Below are 23239 nucleotides of genomic sequence, written 5' to 3' on the forward strand. Positions count from 1 at the left end.
AGCTTCTTTATAAAGAGGCAGTTAAAAAGTCCATGGAAGTTATATCTGACACTATATAAAGTGAGAGGTAAACAAAAAAAATCTCTTATCTGTAACTTGACTAAATCAGTCACTTGAGCACACTTATAAATTAGCACTAACGCATCATAATAAAATATTTGGCACCTACAGGAACTTTTTGGCTGTAGATCTCCAAATGCTTACCAAAGGTGGATAAGTATCATTCCCATTTTACAGCTGGGAAAGTTAAGTCACAAAGGCCCCCATCTACCTTTAATATTAGACAGTTTAACATCTTTCAGCTGTGTAAGCTGGTTGTGTTGTAGACTAGGTAGCTGAAGTCTTGTCTACACACAAGTTTTACCACTTTAATTATATTGGTCTCGTTAATACAATAACCACCCCTCCAGTGTGAGGACAGTTATAGTTTCCTCAGGGACTGCACCTTGATGTGGTGCGTATGCTTGTGTACTCCAGGTACCCTGAGAGCTATGTTGGCAGGTGTAGAACTCCTGGTAGGGTCACCCAAGACAGAAAGTTCAAAGGGTAGGAGCCAAAATAAAGGCAGTCCACATGTCTTACAAAAATGCTCTCTGTTACAGAAACAGCCCGGAGACAAGATGAATCTGTCACAGATTTGCAAATACAAATATCAACTGTGGAGAACCATGATGTGCTCGATGTAAGACAAGATGGTACTGATCAACCAGCAAATCCAGCTGACATTCTGATGCTGGAGAATCAAATCCACAAGGAAATGGGGTATCTTCACAGCTAAAAGTAAGTCAAGAATTGGGAGTTGGAATGTTAGATCCCCTGCCCAGCTGACCCCCCCTTTCCCACGGTTGGCTGGGGTTGGGTAAGAAGCAGATGTGGCTACAGGTTTTTTGGCTCCATAGAGTCTGTTCGAGCGCCGTGACCTTGGACTGGAGCCAGCATCTTATCTTCGGGCTGAGCTGAGAGCTGAGACGTTGAGTTAACCCGTTCTCTTCTCCCTTCCTCCCCCTTCGGCATCTCACAACCCGAAAAGGAATCTTCCACTCCACACTCACACCTTTAACCCTTCCCAAAATGCCTTGCAATGCTCAGGGCCAGCTCTAACTTTTTTGCTGCCCCAAGCAGCAAAAAAAAGCGCCGCCCCCCGAGCCCCCCCCGCCAAGTGCCGCGCCGCCGGAACCCCCCCCCCCGAGCACCGCGCCCCGCGCCGCCCCCCCCGCCGAGCGCCGCGCCGCTGGAGCGCCCCCCTCCCGCGGAATGCCGCGCCGCGATGCCCCCCGCCACCCCAAGATTGGCCGCCCCTTACCAGGTGCCGCCCCAAGCATGTGCTTGGTTGCCTGGTGCCTGGAGCCGGCCCTGGCAATGCTTGCAACAGCATTAGCAACATACAATGCTGATCTGCCTCCGCAGGGGACCCCTTCAGGAAGGGGGCCACTGGGTTGTGACAAGAGCACAGGTAGACTGACCCAGGTTATCAGAGAAATGAAAATCTTTGTCCTAAGTATACTTGGACTGACTGAGATGAGGTGGACTGGACCCATCTAATTATAGTTGGAAGGCATGGTTGAAGAGAAGATGATAAACATTGGGAAGGTTAAGTTTAGCAAGGAAGCTACTACAGCACTGAAGGAATGGGTACCTGCACAATCAAGAATACTGACTGCTCGCTTTATGACAAACCAAGCAAAAGTCACACTTGTTCAGTGTTATGCACCTAACGAATGATTGCAATGAACAAGGCAAAGATTGTTTCTATGAAAGGTTGCAGAGCGTCTTCGGCAAGATCAATAAATATGATATTATTATCTCTATGGGAGATCTAAATACACAGGTTGGCTATGATAATACTGGATCTGAGCACATTATGGGCAGAAATGGCATATTAGAACAGACTGACAATGGAAAATGTTTTTATAATTCTGTGTCCTATGCAATCTATGCATTTTCACACAAGGAAAGACAAACTGACGTGGAGATGAAATGATGGCTTCACCCAGAAACAGCTTGATCATGTTGCCTTTAGTAGATCTCAGTTGAACACCAGGCTGTATAGGAGTGCTAGTATTAGAAGTGACCACCATCTTGTTATTGGGACAATCAAAATAAAACCCCCAAAAAATAACACTCAAGGCAGAAGGAATGTATGATACTAGAAAGTTAGTAGATCCAACAGTGAAGGCACATTTCAAGATGCAATTTAGCAATAGATTTGAAGAGTTAAAGACACACAGGGATGACAGAAAAACAATGGGAGTTTTTCAAAGAAGCAAGTGAGGATGCATCCAAGACTACCATGTGGGATGAGAAGAAAGAAGAATGGCTCCAACCAAATACATGGAAGCTAGTTGAATAGAGGAAAGAATTAAAGAGGAGAAAACAACAAGAATGAGACAGCAGTAAAAGAACTATTCTGCAACAAGAATATGCGGATAGAGACAAGGAAGTTAAAAGATTAGCCAGAAGAGATCATAGAGAATGGATGAAAAATAAAGCAAGAGACACTGAGGAGGCACATAGGAGAGAGGATTCTAAAAAGTTTTCTCTAGTATCTAAACAACTGACATCACAATGCTCTAACCTTTGTAGAATTGTGTAGAAAAGCTCAAGACTGTACAATTTCAACCATAAAGGATGGACAGAGTGCCCATTGGATGGTACATTTCCAGGCTGTGCTAAACCAGCCAGAACCATTAACACATACTTAGAAATGTGACGACATAGCGGTCTTATCTATATCACTACAAGTAATCGCCTTGGAGGAAGGAACTAAGGCTATAAACCAGCTGAAGAGTTTTAAAGCACCAGGCTATGATAAAACAAATGCTGAAATGTTAAAAGCTGGGGAGGAAGTGATGGTGAATTACATGTGCAGGCAGTTGAAGAGTGGTCTGGAGAAGGGACACCCGTCCAAAGATTGGAGAAGAGGTGTTATCTGCAAAGTCCCTGAAAAGGTAGAACAGCTTATTTGTGATTACTAGAGAAGGGTGATACTCCTAGCTGTACCTGGGAAAGTGTTTTGTATTATCATTTTGAATGGGATGAAAACTGCTATTGATAAAGTACTCAGGGAAGAACAGGCTGGATTTCCATCTGGTAGGTCATGTTCGGAACAGATTTTCACCTTGAGAAGACACATTGAGAGAGGCTTAGAATACCAGAAGAATATAGTTTTTAACATCCTTGATTTTATTAAAGTATTTGATAGCATGCACAGAGATGCCCTCTGGAAGATCTTGAGACACTATGGAATCCCAGCAAAGACTGTTAATTTGATAAAAGCTTTGTATGACGAGGTTGCATCAGGACCAAAAGTAGAGACACAGCATGGTTTAAGAGTGTTACTGGCATAAGGCAAGGTTGCATATTTCTCCACATGTCTTCTGTACTGTCATAGATTTTGTGATGGTAAGACTGACCGCTACTGACGAGAACAGTGGTATTGTTTAGGCAAGAAATAGGCTGCAGACTTAGATTTTGCAGACAATATTGTCATGCCATTGAACCAGGTTGAACCAGGTTGCCCCAGTCAGCCGGATCCAGCCTTCACATGCAATGGGTAGACAGGCCCTGACTCACCGAGAGTCTCATACTCATCAGCTACCCTCACCTGGTTTAGCCCGCCAGTCGAGATGGTCTCCGGAGTGTGGCCGCTGTCGCATGCTGACAGCTACTTGGAGCCACAGGTGAGAGCTGGGTGTCAAGTGGGGACCAAAGTGGATGAGCTACTCCTAGGAGTACGACTGCTCCCCCATCAGAGGTACTACCCCTCCCTGACAACCCCATACAACCCAACATTGACATTGCAGCCCTTAGCGAAACTCGCCTTGCTAATGAAGGACAGCTATCCGAGTCAGGTGGTGGCTATACATTCTTCTGGAGTGGCCGCAGCAGTGATGAGCGTCGCGAATCTGGAGTTGGCTTCGCCATCAAGAATCATCTTGTTTGGAAACTTGCCAGGTCCCCCAAGGGTATGAATGACCGGCTCATGACAACGCAGCTTCCACTTCAAAAAGGAAAACAAGCTACTTTGATCAGCGCATATGCTCCTACAATGACCAACCCAGAGGATGTGAAGGATAAATTCTACGAAGAACTAGATACTCTGCTATCGTCAGTGCACCGCACAGACAAGCTGATTCTGCTTGGCAATTTTAACGCAAGAGTCGGATGCGATGCCGCAGCCTGGGAAGTAGTCATTGGGAAAAATGGAGTGGGAAAGTGCAACAGCAATGGCCTGTTACTGCTGAAAACTTGTGCAGCACATGGCCTTCTGATCAGCAATACGGTCTTCCGCCTTCCTACCCGCAACAGGACTTCGTGGATGCATCCCTGTTCCAAGCACTGGCATTTGATCGATTATGTCATCATCAGGAGAAGGGACAGACAAGATGTCAGGGTTACAAAAGCTATGTGTGGCGCTGACTGTTGGACGGATCATAGGCTCATAGTATCCAAAATGAAGCTCCGTATCATGCCAAAGAGATGACCACAAGGCTGTAAGGCTTTCAAAAGGATCAACGTGTCGAAGCTGAAGAACAGCCGCATCACTGAAAATCTAGTGGAAGACCTAGAGAATGAGCTTGCTGATCTTCGTATTGAGGATGACGCTGAGAAAGACTGGGAGCAATTCCGCAACACTGTCCATACAGCTGCATCAAAGGTATTGGGGCCCTCCACATGCAGGCGGCAAGACTGGTTTGACGAAAATGATGCAGAAATCCAGGCCTTACTTGCTGAGAAGCACCGCCTGCATCGTGCATATCAAAACGATCCATCCTTGGTGGCAAAGAAGACCGCCTTTATCAACGTTCGCAGAACAGTACAGAACCGATTGCACAAAATGCGGGACTTGTGGTTGAGCGCCAAAGCAGATGAAATACAGGCATATGCGGACAGGAACGACTTTAAGCAGTTTTATGAAGCCCTTAACACATTCTATGGTCCACAGTCTTCTGGGAGCTTTCCCCTCCTGAACTCTGATGGTACTGTGCTCCTTACAGAGAAGACGCAGATTCTCCAGAGATGGGCTGATCACTTTGAAGCAATTCTCAATCGCCCCTCAGTCATCAATGATGAAGCCATTGACAAGATGCCCCAAGTTGCAGTCAATGACTCCATGGATGCTTCACTAGAAGAGAACGAAGTGAAGAAAGCTATCAATCAGCTGTCAAGTGGCAAAGCCACAGGGTCAGATGCCATACCAGCAGAGGTGTACAAAGTCAGTGGACCCGTGCTGCTACGGAAACTCACTGAGCTGTTTCAGTCCTTCTGGGGGCAGGGAACCATTCCACAGGAATTTAGAGACGCGTCCATCTTGCACCTCTATAAGAGGAAGGGCAATCGCCAGGTATGCGACAATCACCGTGGAATCTCGCTGCTTTCTACAGCGGGGAAAGTTCTTGCACGGGTTCTGTTGAACCGATTGATTACTCACCTGGAGAAGGGCTTACTGCCAGAATCACAGTGTGGCTTCCGCAAAGGTCGTGGGACTATTGACATGATCTTTGCTGTGCGTCAGCTACAGGAGAAATGTCAAGAGCAGAATCGTGAACAAATTTTGTGGACCTCACGAAAGCATTTGACTCTGTCAGTCGCCAGGGCCTGTGGAGGATCATGTCGAAATTTGGCTGTCCAGACAGATTTATACGAATGGTACGTCAATTTCATCACGGTATGATGGCTCGTGTCCTGGATGACGGTGAAACATCTGAGGCCTTCCCAGTCACCAACGGCGTCAAGCAAGGGTGTGTTTTAGCACCCACTTTGTTCAGCATGATATTCTCTGCCACTCTGACTGATGCCTTTCAACACTGCACTGAAGGAGTAGGCCTGAAGTATAGAACTGATGGGAAATTATTCAGTCTGAGGCGACTGCGTGCTATCACCAAGGTGAAGGAAACTTCGAGACTTTCTCTTTGCCGATGATTGTGCTCTGAATGCTAATACTGAGCCAGAAATGCAAGCCAGTATGGACAAGTTTTCAACTGCATGCAATAACTTCGGTCTCACTATTAACATCAAGAAGACTGAGGTCATGCACCAGCCAGCTCCCCACACTCCGTACTCAGAACCGTCCATCACTGTAAATGGACAGAGACTTCAGACAGTGGACCACTTCACGTACCTGGGCAGTACTCTTTCCCGAGCAGTGTCAATCGATGATGAAGTAAACTGCAGAATTGCTAAAGCCAGCTCTGCATTTGGCTGATTGTGCTTCAGTGTTTGGGAACGTCGAGAGATCAGCCTATCAACGAAGCTGAAGGTCTACCGAGCAGTGGTGCTTCCAACTCTGCTGTACGCCTGCGAGACGTGGACTGTCTATCGGAGTCATGCACGAAGGCTCAATCACTTCCACATTTCCTGTCTGCGAAAGCTTCTAAAAATCAGATGGCAGGACAAAGTGCCCGATACTGATGACCTTACTAGAGCCAGTCTGCCGTCAGTTCACACATTGCTGATGAGAGCCCAGACCAGGTGGGCCGGACATGTTGTGAGAATGTCAGATGAACGCATTCCTAAACAGCTCTTCTACGGAGAACTCACTCAGGGAAAGCGCTCCCATGCAGGACAAAAGAAGCGATTCAAGGACACGCTGAAGACCTCTTTGAAGTCCTTCGAGATCAACACCGCCACATGGGAAACCTTCGCACTGAACCGTTCAGCATGGCACAGCCTCAGTCACACAGGCAGTAATACCTCTGAGGTGAGGCGTATTGCTGAGGCTGAAAAAAAGCGTGAGCTGCGCAAGTCCAGAGCTGCTCGTACATCATCGACAGTGCCATTACATGTTTGCCCGACGTGTGACAGGACGTTCCACGCCCGAATCGGACTGATCAGTCATCTTCGGACGCACAAAGCCCGGTCATCGAAAGAATGAGTTGTTGAGGTCTTCATCGATAACGATGGACGAACATCAATTGGGACAAATTACAACATGGTTTTACAAAAGGTAGATCGTGCAAACCAACCTGATCTCCTTCTTTGAGAAAGTAACAGATTTTTTAGACAAAGGAAACACAGTGGATCTAATTTACCTAGATTTCAGTAAGGCATCTGATACGGTTCCACATGGGGAATTATTAGCTAAATTGGAAAAGGTGGGAATCAATATGAAAATTGAAAGGTGGATAAGGACCTGGTTAAAGGGGAGACTACAATGAGTCATACTGAAAGGTGAACTGTCAGGCTGGAGGGAGGTTACTAGTGGAGTTCCTCAGGGATCGGTTTTGGGACCAATCTTATTTAATCTTTTTATTACTGACCTTGGCACAAAAAGTGGGAATGTGCTAATAAAGTTTGCGGATGACACAAAGCTGGGAGGTATTGCCAATACAGAGAAGGACCGGGATATCCTACAGGAAGATCTGGATGACCTCATAAACTGGATTCAGAGTAGCAGCCGTGTTAGTCTGTATCCACAAAAAGAACAGGAGTACTTGTGGCACCTTAGAGACTAACAAATTTATTAGAGCATAAATGCTTGCAGACTACTGCTGGACAGTGACAAGAGATGCTCCATTTAATGAATACAAGAGACAAGCCAAGAAGCGCCAAATAGACACTGAATAGGACTAAACTATGTACATAATAGTTTTTTGCCTTTTGTTTCATAATAAATTTTATTTATATAACCCTTTTGCTGATGTTTAAAGTGTTACATAAACAGGACAGGTGAAATATTATCATGTAAAGCAACCATAAACACATGAAAAGACCTAGGTTTACAATTTATGATTAAAACTCTACTATCTACACAATATACATAGACATAAAATGTAAAAACTTAAATATCTTAGAAACAGTAGCCAATCAGTTGTTTTAATTGTCATATTTGAATTCAGCACATCAAAATACATAATAAATAGCACTTTTTATCACTGAAGCAGACGACTTCTCAAAAATTGTAGACCAGTGTTACCTGTTCTGTTCGTTCCCTCTGGGTCACATGGCATTGGTCACTGTCAGAAGACAGGATACTGGACTAGATGGACCTTTGGTCTGACCCAGTATGGCTGTTCTTATGTTATGTTCATGATACTCTATTGACTTCAGCAGATTTACACCAGGGATGAATTTGCCCAGGCTGTATTTAACATCACAATGCGTTCCTGTGGAAAGATTGTGCAATGTCACACAGACTATTCCATGGTCCTGTTTGAACCTGGAAAGTGATATCAGTAAAGCTGGTCCAAAAAACGCTTTTTCCCCCGTATGGAAAATTTCAAATTTTCAGAAGAAAAAAGAAACCCACCACACTGAATATTTGTGGCCAAAATCAGAAATTCAGAAATGCTGCCTCCGTGACTCATGGGAGTTTTCCGGTGCCTCATGTCCAAATTAGTCTAGGGGTGGACAGTGGGCTCCCTGGCCAGACTATCTATCACTTGATATGCCCCAATCTCCTGTCTTTACTGAGCCACTGCAGTGTATCATGGGAATCACATGGACGTGGTGCACCATGGAAGATGTAATACAGCTGGGGAACCCAGCCACAGAGAATGAGGGCATGAGCCATCCACTTCAACTCCCATTAAGCACCATGTCAACATTTGCAAATAGATTTTTTTTTATTTCAGCAAAAAGTTTTCAGATTTTAAACAAAAAAGATCAAATTTTTCTATGGAAAGTTGACACTTCATGGAAAATTTTGCTTTGTCAAAAACCCAATTTGCCTTAAAAAACATTTTGAGGGAAAATATTGGACCAGCCCTAGAAACCAGCTAGGACAATTAAGCTGAAAGCCCGAGATGTATCCATCTGGTTACTAGGGCAGAATATTCTTCAGAGAGCCCCATCACCCACAGCCACACAGTTAATCTAACAGAACTGTCTCCTGTTGACCTACGGGGCACATTACAAAGCCTGTGTATACCCACAGGTCTATTCTGCGGGGGCGGGGGTTCAGCTAGGTTAGGGAGTTCTTTTAGGCCCAAATTGTTAAGAGTCGGTGCCTAAAGTGAGACACCTAGCCATAGGGGTCATTTCAGAAAAATTCAGGTGGGCAAAATTTGCTTTCCTGATGACCACATTCCAAGGGGGGGTGGGGGTGGGAGAAGGGGAGGGCAAAAAGTGGAAGACATAATGGAGCATGGGTGAGGGTGAAAACCCAGGTCTAACAAGGGACAACTGCCCCCTCTTGCCCAATAGGTGCAGGGGCGTTATTTGCTATCTCCATATTTAGGCATCTAAATAAGTGGCCTGAATTCCAGAAATTCTGAACACCTGGAGGACCAAATAAACCCCTGCTGTATGGAATTAGAGCTTCCATTTTAGTAAAGCATAACTAAACCTGGATTTGGCATGAGTAATTTCTGAAAAACAAAAATTCTCACCCCCCTTACCTCTCTCTTTCTCTGTCCTTTCCTCTGGTGGTCAAGGTGCAGACCGTTTCTATGACAACATCGAGGACATGATTGGTTATCGGCCATGGCCGCTGATTAAGATGTGCTGGCAGGTTGTCACCCCTGGTGTTTGCCTGGTAGGTACAAACTATGGTGAGGCAAGTTTGTACAGGGATCCTGGAATCTGAGTGAAGAAGACAATTTGAGGGTCCACTATTGTATCATAGAATTGCTGTGGAGGAACGAGAGACTGCTGAGCTGGAATTGATATGCAAACTAGACACAATCAACTCAGGGCTAAATAGGGATTGGGAATGGCTGAGCCATTACAAACATTGAATCTATCTCCCCTTGTAAGTATTTTCACACTTGCTTCTTATCAAACTGTCTGTACTGAACCATCTTGATTATCACTTCAAAAGTTTTTTTTCTCTTACTTAATTGGCCTCTCAGAGTTGGTAAGACAACTCCCACCTGTTCATGCTCTCTGTATGTGTGTGTATATATATCTCCTCAATATATGGTTCACTCTATATGCATCCGAAGAAGTGGGTTGTAGCCCACGAAAGCTTATGCTCTAATAAATTTGTTAGTCTCTAAGGTGCCACAAGTACTCCTGTTATTTTTGTGGAGGAACAGTAGCTTCTCCGTAGTTGAAGCTGGAATCAATTTCCATTGTAAAGCTTTGTCTTAGGTCTGGAAATTTCATTTAGCCTGAAAATTGGCGTATTTATTCTGCAGGCAAAGGAGAATGTATCTGCAAAGCCTGAAGGGAATTGATCAAATCATTTTTGAATTTCAGCCCATTAAAGAATTACCTTGTTCTGAAATGTTCTCTTCTGTTTACATTTCTATGACTCCCGCTAGTTCAAAAACATCTTGCTCCTGCACCTTGCTTTCCATAAAGTCAAATCACCTTGAAAATGCACCCACCAACTATGTTTGAAGAAAACAGTTTATAATTAAGGAAAGATTAACTATTTTTGTCTCGTGCCCAGTTCTGTTTCCATTGATTTCAGCAGATGGTATGGGCCTAATTCTGCTCCCATAAACGTCGTGCATTTGTTTGCCATTGACCTCAGTGGGATCAGGCACTATGGCCAAAATCTTCAACAGCTTGGATAGGCACAAATAGCTTTTGGAGCTGCCACCTGAGGGCTCCAATGGGAGTTGAAAACAATCAGGGAGTTTTCAGAGCTGCTGCTTGGTCATGCATGAGTTGCTGAGAGCTCAGTGGTTTGAGTGCTCTATAGGGCTGGGTGCTGGCTGAGAGATCATCTTTCAACAAGTATTTTCAGAGAGGGCCTTGGGTGCCCCAGGGCTGTTCTCAGAACTCAAAAGTCAGTCCTGTCAGAGGCATGACTAAGCCAGGAGTCACCAGAGAAGGTACCCAAACTGCAGCCCGATTGGCTGCTCCAGAGTTTCTGCACCCTGACTACAGAGAGCTTACAAATAAGGACCTTCCTCCTACACATACAAAAATTCTTGTTATTAATCCCTAAATGCATGACCTTGCACTTTTCACTATTAAAATTCATCCTATTAGTATTACTCCAGTTTACGAGTACTTGTGGCACCTTAGAGACTAACAAATTTGTTAGAGCATAAGCTTTCGTGGGCTACAGCCCACTTCTTCGGATGCATATAGAGTGAAACATATATTGAGGAGATATATATACACAAATACAGAGAGCATGAACAGGTGGGAGTTGTCTTACCAACTCTGAGAGGCCAATTAAGTAAGAGAAAAAAACTTTTGAAGTGATAATCAAGATAGCTCAGTACAGACAGTTTGATAAGAAGTGTGAGAATACTTACAAGGGGAGATAGATTCAATGTTTGTAATGGCTCAGCCATTCCCAGTCCTTATTCAATCCTGAGTTGATTGTATCTAGTTTGCATATCAATTCCAGCTCAGCAGTGTCTCGTTGGAGTCTGTTTTTGAAGTTTTTCTCTTGTAAGATAGCCACCCGCAGGTCTGTCATTGAATGGCCAGACAGGTTAAAGTGTTCTCCCACTGGTTTTTGAGTATTATGATTCCCGATGTCAGATTTGTGTCCATTAATTCTTTTGCGTATAGACTGTCCGGTTTGGCCAATGTACATGGCAGAGGGGCATTGCTGGCACATGATGGCATATATCACATTGGTAGATGTGCAGATGAACGAGCCCCTGATGGTATGGCTGATGTGATTAGGCCCTATGATGATGTCACTTGAATAGATATGTGGACAGAGTTGGCATCGGGCTTTGTTACAAGGATAGGTTCCTGGGTCAGTGTTTTTGTTCAGTGATGTGTGGTTGCTGGTGAGTATTTGCTTTAGGTTGGGGGGTTGTCTGTAAGCGAGGACAGGTTTGTCTCCCAAGATCTGTGAGAGTAAAGGATCATCTTTCAGGCTAGGTTGTAGATCTCTGATGATGCGCTGGAGAGGTTTTAGTTGGGGGCTGAAGGTGACAGCTAGTGGTGTTCTGTTATTTTCTTTGTTGGGCCTGTCTTGTAGGAGGTGACTTCTGGGTACTCGTCTGGCTCTGTCAATCTGTTTTTTCACTTCAGCAGGTGGGTATTGTAGTATTAAGAATGCTTGATAGAGATCTTGTAGGTGCTTGTCTCTATCTGAGGGATTGGAGCAAATGCGGTTATATCTTAGAGCTTGGCTGTAGACAATGGATCGTGTGGTGTGTCCTGGATGCTGGAGGCATGTAGGTAAGTGTAGCGGTCAGTAGGTTTCTGGTATAGGGTGGTATTTATGTGACCATCGCTTATTAGCACAGTAGTGTCCAGGAAATGGACCGCTTGTGTGGATTGATGTAGGCTAAGGTTGATGGTGGGATGGAAATTATTGAAATCATGGTGGAATTCCTCAAGGGCTTCTTTTCCATGGGTCCAGATGATGAAGATGTCATCAATGTAGCGCAAGTGGAGTAGGGGCGTTAGGGGACAAGAGCTAAGGAAGCGTTGTTCTAAGTCAGCCATAAAAATGTTGGCATACTGTGGGGCCATGCGGGTACCCATAGCAGTGCCGCTGACTTGAAGGTATATATTGTCCCCAAATGTGAAATAGTTGTGGGTGAGGACAAAGTCACAAAGTTCAGCCACCAGGTTAGCTGTGACATTATCGGGGATACTGTTCCTGATAGCTTGTAGTCCATCTTTGTGTGGAATATTGGTGTAGAGGGCTTCTACATCCATAGTGGCCAGGATGGTGTTTTCTGGAAGATCACCGATGGATTGTAGTTTCCTCAGGAAGTCAGTGGTGTCTCGAAGATAGCTGGGAGTGCTGGTAGCGTAGGGTCTGAGGAGAGAGTCCACATAACCAGACACGCCTGATGTTAGGGTGCCAATGCCTGAGATGATGGGGCGTCCAGGATTTCCAGGTTTATGGATCTTGGGTAGCAAATAGAATACCCCTGGTCGGGGTTCTAGGCATGTGTCTGTACAGATTTGTTCCTGTGCTTTGTCAGGGAGTTTTTTTAGCCAATGGTGTAGTTTCTTTAGGTAATCCTCAGTGGGATCAGAGGATAATGGCCTGTAGAATGTGGTGTTAGAGAGCTGTCTAGCAGCCTCTTGGTCATATTCCAATTTATTCATGATGACGACAGCACCTCCTTTGTCAGCCTTTTTGATTATGATGTCAGGGTTGTTTCTGAGGCTGTAGATGGCGTTGTGTTCAGCATGGCTGAGGTTATGGGGCAAGTGATGTTGCTTTTCCACAATTTCAGCCTTTGCACGTTGACGGAAGCAATCTATGTAGAAATCCAGTCTGTTGTTTCGACCGTCCGGAGGAGTCCACGCAGAATCCTTTTTTTTTGTAGTGCTGGTAGGGAGGATTCTGTGGGTTAGTATGCTGTTCAGAGGTATGTTGGAAATATTCTTTGAGTCGGAGACGTCGAAAGTAGGATTCTAGGTGGCCTCTCAGAGTTGGTAAGACAACTCCCACCTGTTCATGCTCTCTGTATTTGTGTATATATATCTCCTCAATATATGTTTCACTCTATATGCATCCGAAGAAGTGGGCTGTAGCCCACGAAAGCTTATGCTCTAACAAATTTGTTAGTCTCTAAGGTGCCACAAGTACTCGTAAACTGGAGTAATACAAATAGGATGAATTTTAATAGTGAAAAGTGCAAGGTCATGCATTTAGGGATTAATAACAAGAATTTTTGTATGTGTAGGAGGAAGGTCCTTATTTGTAAGCTCTCTGTAGTCAGGGTGCAGAAACTCTGGAGCAGCCAATCGGGCTGCAGTTTGGGTACCTTCTCTGGTGACTCCTGGCTTAGTCATGCCTCTGACAGGACTGACTTTTGAGTTCTGAGAACAGCCCTGGGGCACCCAAGGCCCTCTCTGAAAATACTCGTTGAAAGATGATCTCTCAGCCAGCACCCAGCCCTATAGAGCACTCAAACCACTGAGCTCTCAGCAACTCATGCATGACCAAGCAGCAGCTCTGAAAACTCCCTGATTGTTTTCAACTCCCATTGGAGCCCTCAGGTGGCAGCTCCAAAAGCTATTTGTGCCTATCCAAGCTGTTGAAGATTTTGGCCATAGTGCCTGATCCCACTGAGGTCAATGGCAAACAAATGCACGACGTTTATGGGAGCAGAATTAGGCCCATACCATCTGCTGAAATCAATGGAAACAGAACTGGGCACGAGACAAAAATAGTTAATCTTTCCTTAATTATAAACTGTTTTCTTCAAACATAGTTGGTGGGTGCATTTTCAAGGTGATTTGACTTTATGGAAAGCAAGGTGCAGGAGCAAGATGTTTTTGAACTAGCGGGAGTCATAGAAATGTAAACAGAAGAGAACATTTCAGAACAAGGTAATTCTTTAATGGGCTGAAATTCAAAAATGATTTGATCAATTCCCTTCAGGCTTTGCAGATACATTCTCCTTTGCCTGCAGAATAAATACGCCAATTTTCAGGCTAAATGAAATTTCCAGACCTAAGACAAGGCTTTACAATGGAAATTGATTCCAGCTTCAACTACGGAGAAGCTACTGTTCCTCCACAGCAATTCTATGATACAATAGTGGACCCTCAAATTGTCTTCTTCACTCAGATTCCAGGATCCCTGTACAAACTTGCCTCACCATAGTTTGTACCTACCAGGCAAACACCAGGGGTGACAACCTGCCAGCACATCTTAATCAGCGGCCATGGCCGATAACCAATCATGTCCTCGATGTTGTCATAGAAACGGTCTGCACCTTGACCACCAGAGGAAAGGACAGAGAAAGAGAGAGGTAAGGGGGGTGAGAATTTTTGTTTTTCAGAAATTACTCATGCCAAATCCAGGTTTAGTTATGCTTTACTAAAATGGAAGCTCTAATTCCATACAGCAGGGGTTTATTTGGTCCTCCAGGTGTTCAGAATTTCTGGAATTCAGGCCACTTATTTAGATGCCTAAATATGGAGATAGCAAATAACGCCCCTGCACCTATTGGGCAAGAGGGGCAGTTGTCCCTTGTTAGACCTTGGTTTTCACCCTCACCCATGCTCCATTATGTCTTCCACTTTTTGCCCTCCCCTTCTCCCACCCCCACCCCCCCTTGGAATGTGGTCATCAGGAAAGCAAATTTTGCCCACCTGAATTTTTCTGAAATGACCCCTATGGCTAGGTGTCTCACTTTAGGCACCGACTCTTAACAATTTGGGCCTAAAAGAACTCCCTAACCTAGCTGAACCCCCGCCCCCGCAGAATAGACCTGTGGGTATACACAGGCTTTGTAATGTGCCCCGTAGGTCAACAGGAGACAGTTCTGTTAGATTAACTGTGTGGCTGTGGGTGATGGGGCTCTCTGAAGAATATTCTGCCCTAGTAACCAGATGGATACATCTGGGGCTTTCAGCTTAATTGTCCTAGCTGGTTTCTAGGGCTGGTCCAATATTTTCCCTCAAAATGTTTTTTAAGGCAAATTGGGTTTTTGACAAAGCAAAATTTTCCATGAAGTGTCAACTTTCCATAGAAAAATTTGATCTTTTTTGTTTAAAATCTGAAAACTTTTTGCTGAAATAAAAAAAAAAATCTATTTGCAAATGTTGACATGGTGCTTAATGGGAGTTGAAGTGGATGGCTCATGCCCTCATTGTCTGTGGCTGGGTTCCCCAGCTCTATTACATCTTCCATGGTGCACAACGTCCATGTGATTCCCATGATACACTGCAGTGGCTCAGTAAAGACAGGAGATTGGGGCATATCAAGGGATAGATAGTCTGGCCAGGGAGCCCACTGTCCACCCCTAGACTAATTTGGACATGAGGCACCGGAAAACTCCCATGAGTCACGGAGGCAGCATTTCTGAATTTCTGATTTTGGCCACAAATATTCAGTGTGGTGGGTTTCTTTTTTCTTCTGAAAATTTGAAATTTTCCATACGGGGGAAAAAGCGTTTTTTGGACCAGCTTTACTGATATCACTTTCCAGGTTCAAACAGGACCATGGAATAGTCTGTGTGACATTGCACAATCTTTCCACAGGAACGCATTGTGATGTTAAATACAGCCTGGGCAAATTCATCCCTGGTGTAAATCTGCTGAAGTCAATAGAGTATCATGAACATAACATAAGAACAGCCATACTGGGTCAGACCAAAGGTCCATCTAGTCCAGTATCCTGTCTTCTGACAGTGACCAATGCCATGTGACCCAGAGGGAACGAACAGAACAGGTAACACTGGTCTACAATTTTTGAGAAGTCGTCTGCTTCAGTGATAAAATGTGCTATTTATTATGTATTTTGATGTGCTGAATTCAAATATGACAATTAAAACAACTGATTGGCTACTGTTTCTAAGATATTTAAGTTTTTACATTTTATGTCTATGTATATTGTGTAGATAGTAGAGTTTTAATCATAAATTGTAAACCTAGGTCTTTTCATGTGTTTATGGTTGCTTTACATGATAATATTTCACCTGTCCTGTTTATGTAACACTTTAAACATCAGCAAAAGGGTTATATAAATAAAATTTATTATGAAACAAAAGGCAAAAAACTATTATGTACATAGTTTAGTCCTATTCAGTGTCTACTTGGAGCTTCTTGGCTTGTCTCTTGTATTCATTAAATGGAGCATCTCTTGTCACTGTCCAGCAATAGTCTGCAAGCATTGATGGGCTCCATTTGCCCTGATAGCGTTTCTCCATTGTTGCAATGTCCTGGTGAAATCGCTCGCCGTGCTCGTCGCTCAGTGCTCCGCAGTTCAGTGGAAAAAAATCTAGATGAGAGTGCAAAAAATGTATCTTTAGTGACATGTTGCAACCAAGGCTTTTGTATGCCTTGAGGAGGTTTTCCACCAACAACCTGTAGTTGTCTGCCTTGTTGTTGTTTCCGAGAAAATTTATTGCCACTAACTGGAAGGCTTTCCATGCCATCTTTTCCTTGCTACGCAGTGCATGGTCAAATGCATCATCTCGAAGAAGTTCACGAATCTGAGGACCAACAAAGACACCTTCCTTTATCTTAGCTTCACTTAACCTTGGAAATTTTCCATGGAGGTACTTGAAAGCTGCTTGTGTTTTGTCAATGGCCTTGACAAAGTTCTTCATCAGACCCAGCTTGATGTGTAAGGGTGGTAACAAAATCTTCCTTGATTCAACAAGTGGTGGATGCTGAACACTTTTCCTCCCAGGCTCCAATGACTGTCGGAGTGGCCAATCTTTCTTGATGTAGTGGGAATCTCTTGCACGACTAGCCCATTCGCAGAGAAAACAGCAGTACTTTGTGTATCCAGTCTGCAGACCAAGCAAGAGAGCAACAACCTTCAAATCGCCACAAAGCTGCCACTGATGTTGGTCATAGTTTATGCACCTCAAAAGTTGTTTCATGTTGTCATAGGTTTCCTTCATATGGACTGCATGACCAACTTGAATTGATGGCAAAACATTGCCATTATGCAGTAAAACAGCTTTAAGACTCGTCTTCGATGAATCAATGAACAGTCTCCACTCATCTGGATTGTGAACGATGTTGAGGGCTGCCATCACACCATCCATGTTGTTGCAGGCTACAAGATCACCTTCCATGAAGAAGAATGGGACAAGATCCTTTTGACGGTCACGGAACATGGAAACCCTAACATCACCTGCCAGGAGATTCCACTGCTGTAGTCTGGAGCCCAACAGCTCTGCCTTACTCTTGGGTAGTTCCAAATCCCTGACAAGGTCATTCAGTTCACCTTGTGTTATGAGGTGTGGTTCAGAGGAGGAGGATGGGAGAAAATGTGGGTCCTGTGACATTGATGGTTCAGGACCAGAAGTTTCATCCTCTTCCTCTTCCTCGTCTGACTCAAGTGAGAATGATTCTGGTGCATCAGGAACCGGCAGTCCTTCTCCGGGGGGTACTGGGCGTATAGCTGAGGGAATGTTTGGATAATGCACAGTCCACTTTTTCTTCTTTGACACACCTTTCCCAACTGGAGGCACCATGCAGAAGTAACAATTGCTGGTATGATCTGTTGGCTCTCTCCAAATCATTGGCACTGCAAAAGGCATAGATTTCCTTTTCCTGTTCAACCACTGGCGAAGATTTGTTGCACAAGTGTTGCAGTATATGTGTGGGGCCCACCTCTTGTCCTGATCTCCAATTTTGCAGCCAAAATAAAGGTGATAGGCTTTCTTAACCATAGAGGTTATACTGCGCTTTTGTGATGCAAAAGTCACTTCACCACAAACATAGCAGAAGTTATCTGCACTGTTCACACAAGTACGAGGCATCTCTGCTCACTTTGGCTAAACAGAAATGTGTCCCTTTGCAAAATCAAACACTGACAAATAAGAGAGCATGACACTGTATGATTTCTAGAGCTGATATAGGGCAATTTGTTCAGCAGAGTGATGTAAGCTTCGTTATGATTGCATCATCCATGACTTCTAGGAATAACATGATGCAATTCATATCATGTATGACGCAATACCAGCTTCAGATTGCATCATTCATTGTTTTGCCTAAAAAGCAAGTACTGTCCAAACCCAGTCATAGATTTATTCATAGGTCCAGTCAAAGATGTATTTTAGTCATTTTTGGTTTAAATTGAGATCCCTTCCCTTTATAACTCACTTATCCTCTGCCATTCCCATGTCAAGGGTCGTATATACTGACCGAATAGCATATCTTGAAAACTAGAGCCAATCAACAATTTTAAGCATCATTTTCGTTCTCAGTGACCCAGAATTAGTAAAGTTTGACTACATTTGTTTCAGAAGCATTTTGGCTGTAGAGCAGTGTAACCATTTAATTTCATTTGTAACTGTGGCCAGACACTATGCAAATGAGTTTTATGCATGCTAATTCACAGTGTGTATGTATGTGGAATTTTAGGTTAAATAAATTGTCAGGATTAAATTAACAGAGAGACAGAGGGAGATCGCATGACAGGCTATTCCCATCCCTCCCATAGCAGCCTGGGTCCTTGTGTTCCACTTACCATACACCCAGCCAACACAGATGACTTCAAAAATGGCCAGGAACAGTAGGCACGTACCGCTGGCAGCATAATAATCAAACAGCTGGAAGATGTACATTCCACCCTGTGTCAAGCAGAGAAAGGGGAGACGTGGAGGGCTCAGCAGAAGGGTATGTGCAAGAGAAAATGGAATTTGGACAAATACAAAACAAGGCTGAGGGACAGGGGAACTGCAAAGGGGCGTAGGAGGAGGGATCTCTCTCTAGGCCTGTCCACACTAGGAAATTATACTAGGTACCACCAGGCACTAAAATGATGGTCAGGCATGGGGCCAGGATGATGTTTCACAATCATTTCATAGCATGATTTCAGTGTCCACAGAGAACAGGGATTTGGGTTTTTTTTAAACGCTGCTATAGACCATTCTCCCTGGCAAGTTTCTCGCACTGTTTCTGAATGTGGTCCTTGGCTATGTTGAGCTTTGGGCATAAGCCGTAAAGTTTAGATCTAGGTGTGAACTACCCTGAAGTTCAGTATGTTTAGATGCCAGGTTTCTAGTTCAAGCCCATCTCTACATGTTGCAAGGATCCCAAGCACAGTTGGAAGCCTTATGGAGGCAACGGCCTTTGGCTCTCTGTTGTGCGATAACAATGGACTGAGCATTTGTTCTACTGTCAGGAAAGCTATTTGTACAATCTGACTCTCTCTTGTGTTCTCACAACTTGTCTTGACAAGAAAATAGCACCTCCAAGAAAAGAAAAAAGTGGAGTAGATACATTGGAAAATTATTCAACTCCTTGAATGGCCACTGAGACAGAAGAAAAGCTTTCCTATTAATCCCACCAAACACTGAGCCAGCTTTGTGCAGTGTTTAGATTATCCCACAGTGATGGGCAATGTGTAAAAGCCCCAGGGAAGTTAGATAGGTCCTGAAGTCCTGATGCAGTTTTCACCCAGTCCTTACTCAGGCAAAACTCCTATTGCCTTCTGCGGGAATTCTCCCAAGTAAAATCTCAACAAGGACCTCTGACTTTTCAGAAGACTGCAGGAATGCCATCTAAGAGAGGTTAAGGGTTGTATCAGATAGCAAGATCCTGCTGTCTCCAGAGTGTGGGGAGCAGCTATCAATGACTTCTTTCCTCTAAATCAGTGGTTCTCAACCAAGGGTACACGTACCTCTGGGGATACTCTGAGGTTTTCCCGGGGGTACATCAACTCATCTAGATATTTGCCTAGTTTTACAACAGGCTACATAAAATGCACTAGTGAAGTCAGTACAAACTAAAATTTCATACATACAATGACTTGTTTATAGTGCTCTATATACTATACACTGAAATTTAAGAACAATATTTATATTCCAATTGATTTATTTTATAATTATATGGTAAAAATAAGAAGGTAAGCCATTTTTCAGTAACAGCGTGCTGCGACACTTGTGTATTTTTATGTCTGATTTTGTAAGCAAGTAGTTTTTAAGTGAGGTGAAACTTGGGGGTACACAAGACAAATCAGATTTCTGAAAAGGGTACAGTAGTCTGGAAAAGTTGAAAGCCACTGCTCTAACTTAGTCTAGGACCTGCTATCAACAGCCTTCATACCTCCAGTCCTGTTTTCCATGGATGACAGCCAGCCAACTGTGCCTTCCCTTGGAAGGTCTCCACCATGGCAAAGAGTGGCAGCATTCACATCTCACGTGTAGCTCCTCTACTTTTGACCTGAGAGCCATCAGGACTGGAGTTTGGATATAAAGTTCCTTTCAGGTGGCCCTTCCCTGGTGCTAGGTTCAGGGATAGGCAACCTATGGCACGTGTGCCAAAGGCGGCACGCGACCTGATTTTCAGTGGCACTCACACTGCCTGGGTCCTGGCCACCGGTCTGGGGGGCTCTGCATTTTAATTTAATTTTAAATGAAGCTTCTTAAACATTTTAAAAACCTTATTTACTTTACATACAGCAATAGTTTAGTTATATATTATAGACTTATAGAAAGAGACCTTCTAAAAACATTAAATTGTATTACTGGCACGCGAAACCTTACATTAGAGTGAATACATAAAGACTCGGCACACCACTTCTGAAAGGTTGCTGACCCCTGTGCTAGGTTATCTCTGAGACATATCCCAGAGGAAGGCTCAGCTATACAGTATGACAACATCTCAACTGGCACTATATAAGAAAGAAGAACTACTGGTTCTGATATGCACCAGCTAATAAACTAAGCTAAAGAGAGAGAGAATAACTAACAGTGTGAAATACAAACTTGCTGCAGATAATACTGCTCCAAACAAGTCCATATCCCTCTCCCCCACCATGTACTTCCCTTCTTACCTCAGTGACTAGCATCAGGCCAAGCAGGTAGCATATGACTGCAATGGCCAGGATCAGCAGCTCCCGGTGCCCTTTCTTCTGGAGAACTTCTGGGTACATGTCGACAATGGCCATCACCAGGCTCTCAACGCAGACGAACTGCAGAAGAATTCATGTCAAGAAACCAAGAACCTAATGTCTCTCTTTCCCTACCTATCCTCTTTCCCTATTCCATTCTTCCACTCAGGTAGCCTCTCTCCTTTTTCCTACACCTAAAGCATGAACGGCTTGGAAACAGGGAGGTATAGCTGCATCTGAGTCCCAAAGGAAGTGGAGTTACCACTGGTGCAACATCAGGAATTGAGCACCCTGGAGGAGTGACTGGAACCACATCTGGAACTGAGTGAGATTATCACAAGCCTTGCACATGGAGTAGGGAGGATGTTCAGGTACAACAGAAATGACACACGGAACATGGAGACAATAAGGGAATTGCACCTCACCACAAAGAATTATCAAGAAATAAATTGTGTGTCACAAGGAACCACTGTGGTATAAAAGAAGTTACTGCCAGGAAGCAGCTACTCTGGAGCCAGGAGACAGTGAGGGTACTGCAGGTCACAAGTCACACCTGGAATCAAGAACACTCGTAGTACAGTCAGAGCTGCCATCAAACTACAGTTACAGATGGGGCTTGTCACAATACAAAGGGAGTCCTAGTGAACTTAGAGGAGATTGACACAAAATGTGTAGTAAAGTGCCTGGTTCCTGAGGGATGACTGCTAGCCCCTAAGGGCAGACTTGGCGGGAAGGACAAAGAAGTGTGGCTGCTGGTTGTCACTGGATTGTCAGAGACTTATGCTGGAAGGTACAGGTGCTGCAGGTCACTGTTAAGGAATAACACCTAACACCAGCTGACTGCTGGGATGTACTGGCCAGCTCTAAGTATTATCATTCTGAAGTAGTAACATGGATGTGTGACAGGTGTTCCAGGTGGCTGAGAGACACATCACCATTTCCCAACCACGAGTTATGATCTACATGAGGCTCTCAAACATGTGACAGACACCTTGGAGTTAGAGGGAAAGAGGAGGGTTATTTACTGTACCTGGCTGTCCAGTCCCAGGAAGATCAGCATAAGGAAGAATAGGCAGGACCAGAGCTGAGACACAGGCATCATCATTACAGCCTTTGGATACACAATGAATGCTAGGCCCGGACCTGCCAATCAGATAGCTGAGTAAGGATGAGGTTTCCCCAACAACACGACCCAGCAACACAGAGACCGGTTTGATGTGCTGTTTAAAAAACTTAGCCTGCCAAGACCTCACTTCCCCAGAATGTATCGTGCAATGGTCACTGACACACGGGATAATAACTGCTGACATGGGCTGAGCGGCTGGTTTTGGAAAGAAGAATCAGGGATTTCAAAACAACAGGGAATGCAGCTCTGCTTCTGGACAGTGGCACTAAGTGCATCAGGATAGCAGAGAATAAAGCAGTGGTTCTGGATGACAGGGCCTCTGAGTCCGCAGAATAGGCAGAGGCTGTTCTGGGCAACTGGACTGGGGACACTAGCAATTACAGAGGATGTAGGATTGGTTCAAGGTAGCAGCACTGCTAACCTCATGGGTTGGCTTCATATTCAAAGGTGTCAATTCCTAAAAAGTCCACCCATGTTTTAAGTTTTCCTTTTGGCCCTGCCACATTTAGAAAGCACCTACCTGACTCGGCCACTTCTGAAATGGGCACGCCCTGTTCTTGTGCCATGAAGCCCAGCACAGAGAAGATAGCAAAGCCGGCCACAAAGCTGGTGGCACTATTCAGGAAACATAGTATGAAGCAGTCCCTGTTGGGGCAGAACCAAAAAGAGAGAAGAGAGAGACGCCATTGTTTTCCTCTGCAAATTTACCACTTTGGGCAATTGCTTTTGTGCTCAGCTTTCTGAATGGGACATGAATCCATGCACTTGCTTACACTAACATTAGCCTGAGACTCCTCCAGAGGCCAGCAGCCCAAAACAGAACTCGGCAGCCTACAGCCTTGACCCATGGCACTACAAGAACTACATGATTATACTTGGCAATAAAAATGACGGAGGGCTACAGCCATATATTGTAAGCAGGATGCCCCAGTGAAGTCACTAGGGACTTGGCACAACAAGGGGCAGCAGGAATAATCATA

The 23239-nt window shown here is 44.4% G+C and overlaps 1 protein-coding gene across 1 annotated transcript in view; it reads right to left on the reverse strand.

The window, feature by feature from the left end:
* LOC135881381 (sodium- and chloride-dependent betaine transporter-like) overlaps positions 1 to 23239 on the reverse strand; it is a 77873-nt gene that overhangs the window by 40601 nt on the left and 14033 nt on the right. The window contains exons 8-12 of the mRNA XM_065408066.1: positions 22780 to 22904; positions 22164 to 22276; positions 21077 to 21214; positions 18767 to 18869; positions 14449 to 14549 (exon numbers count right to left, since the gene is read on the reverse strand). Of these exons, the coding sequence (XP_065264138.1) occupies positions 14449 to 14549; positions 18767 to 18869; positions 21077 to 21214; positions 22164 to 22276; positions 22780 to 22904 (580 nt within the window). The remainder of the gene's footprint in view (positions 1 to 14448; positions 14550 to 18766; positions 18870 to 21076; positions 21215 to 22163; positions 22277 to 22779; positions 22905 to 23239) is intronic.

Source organism: Emys orbicularis, chromosome 1, assembly GCF_028017835.1.
Source record: "Emys orbicularis isolate rEmyOrb1 chromosome 1, rEmyOrb1.hap1, whole genome shotgun sequence".
Classification (NCBI taxonomy): domain Eukaryota; kingdom Metazoa; phylum Chordata; order Testudines; family Emydidae; genus Emys; species Emys orbicularis.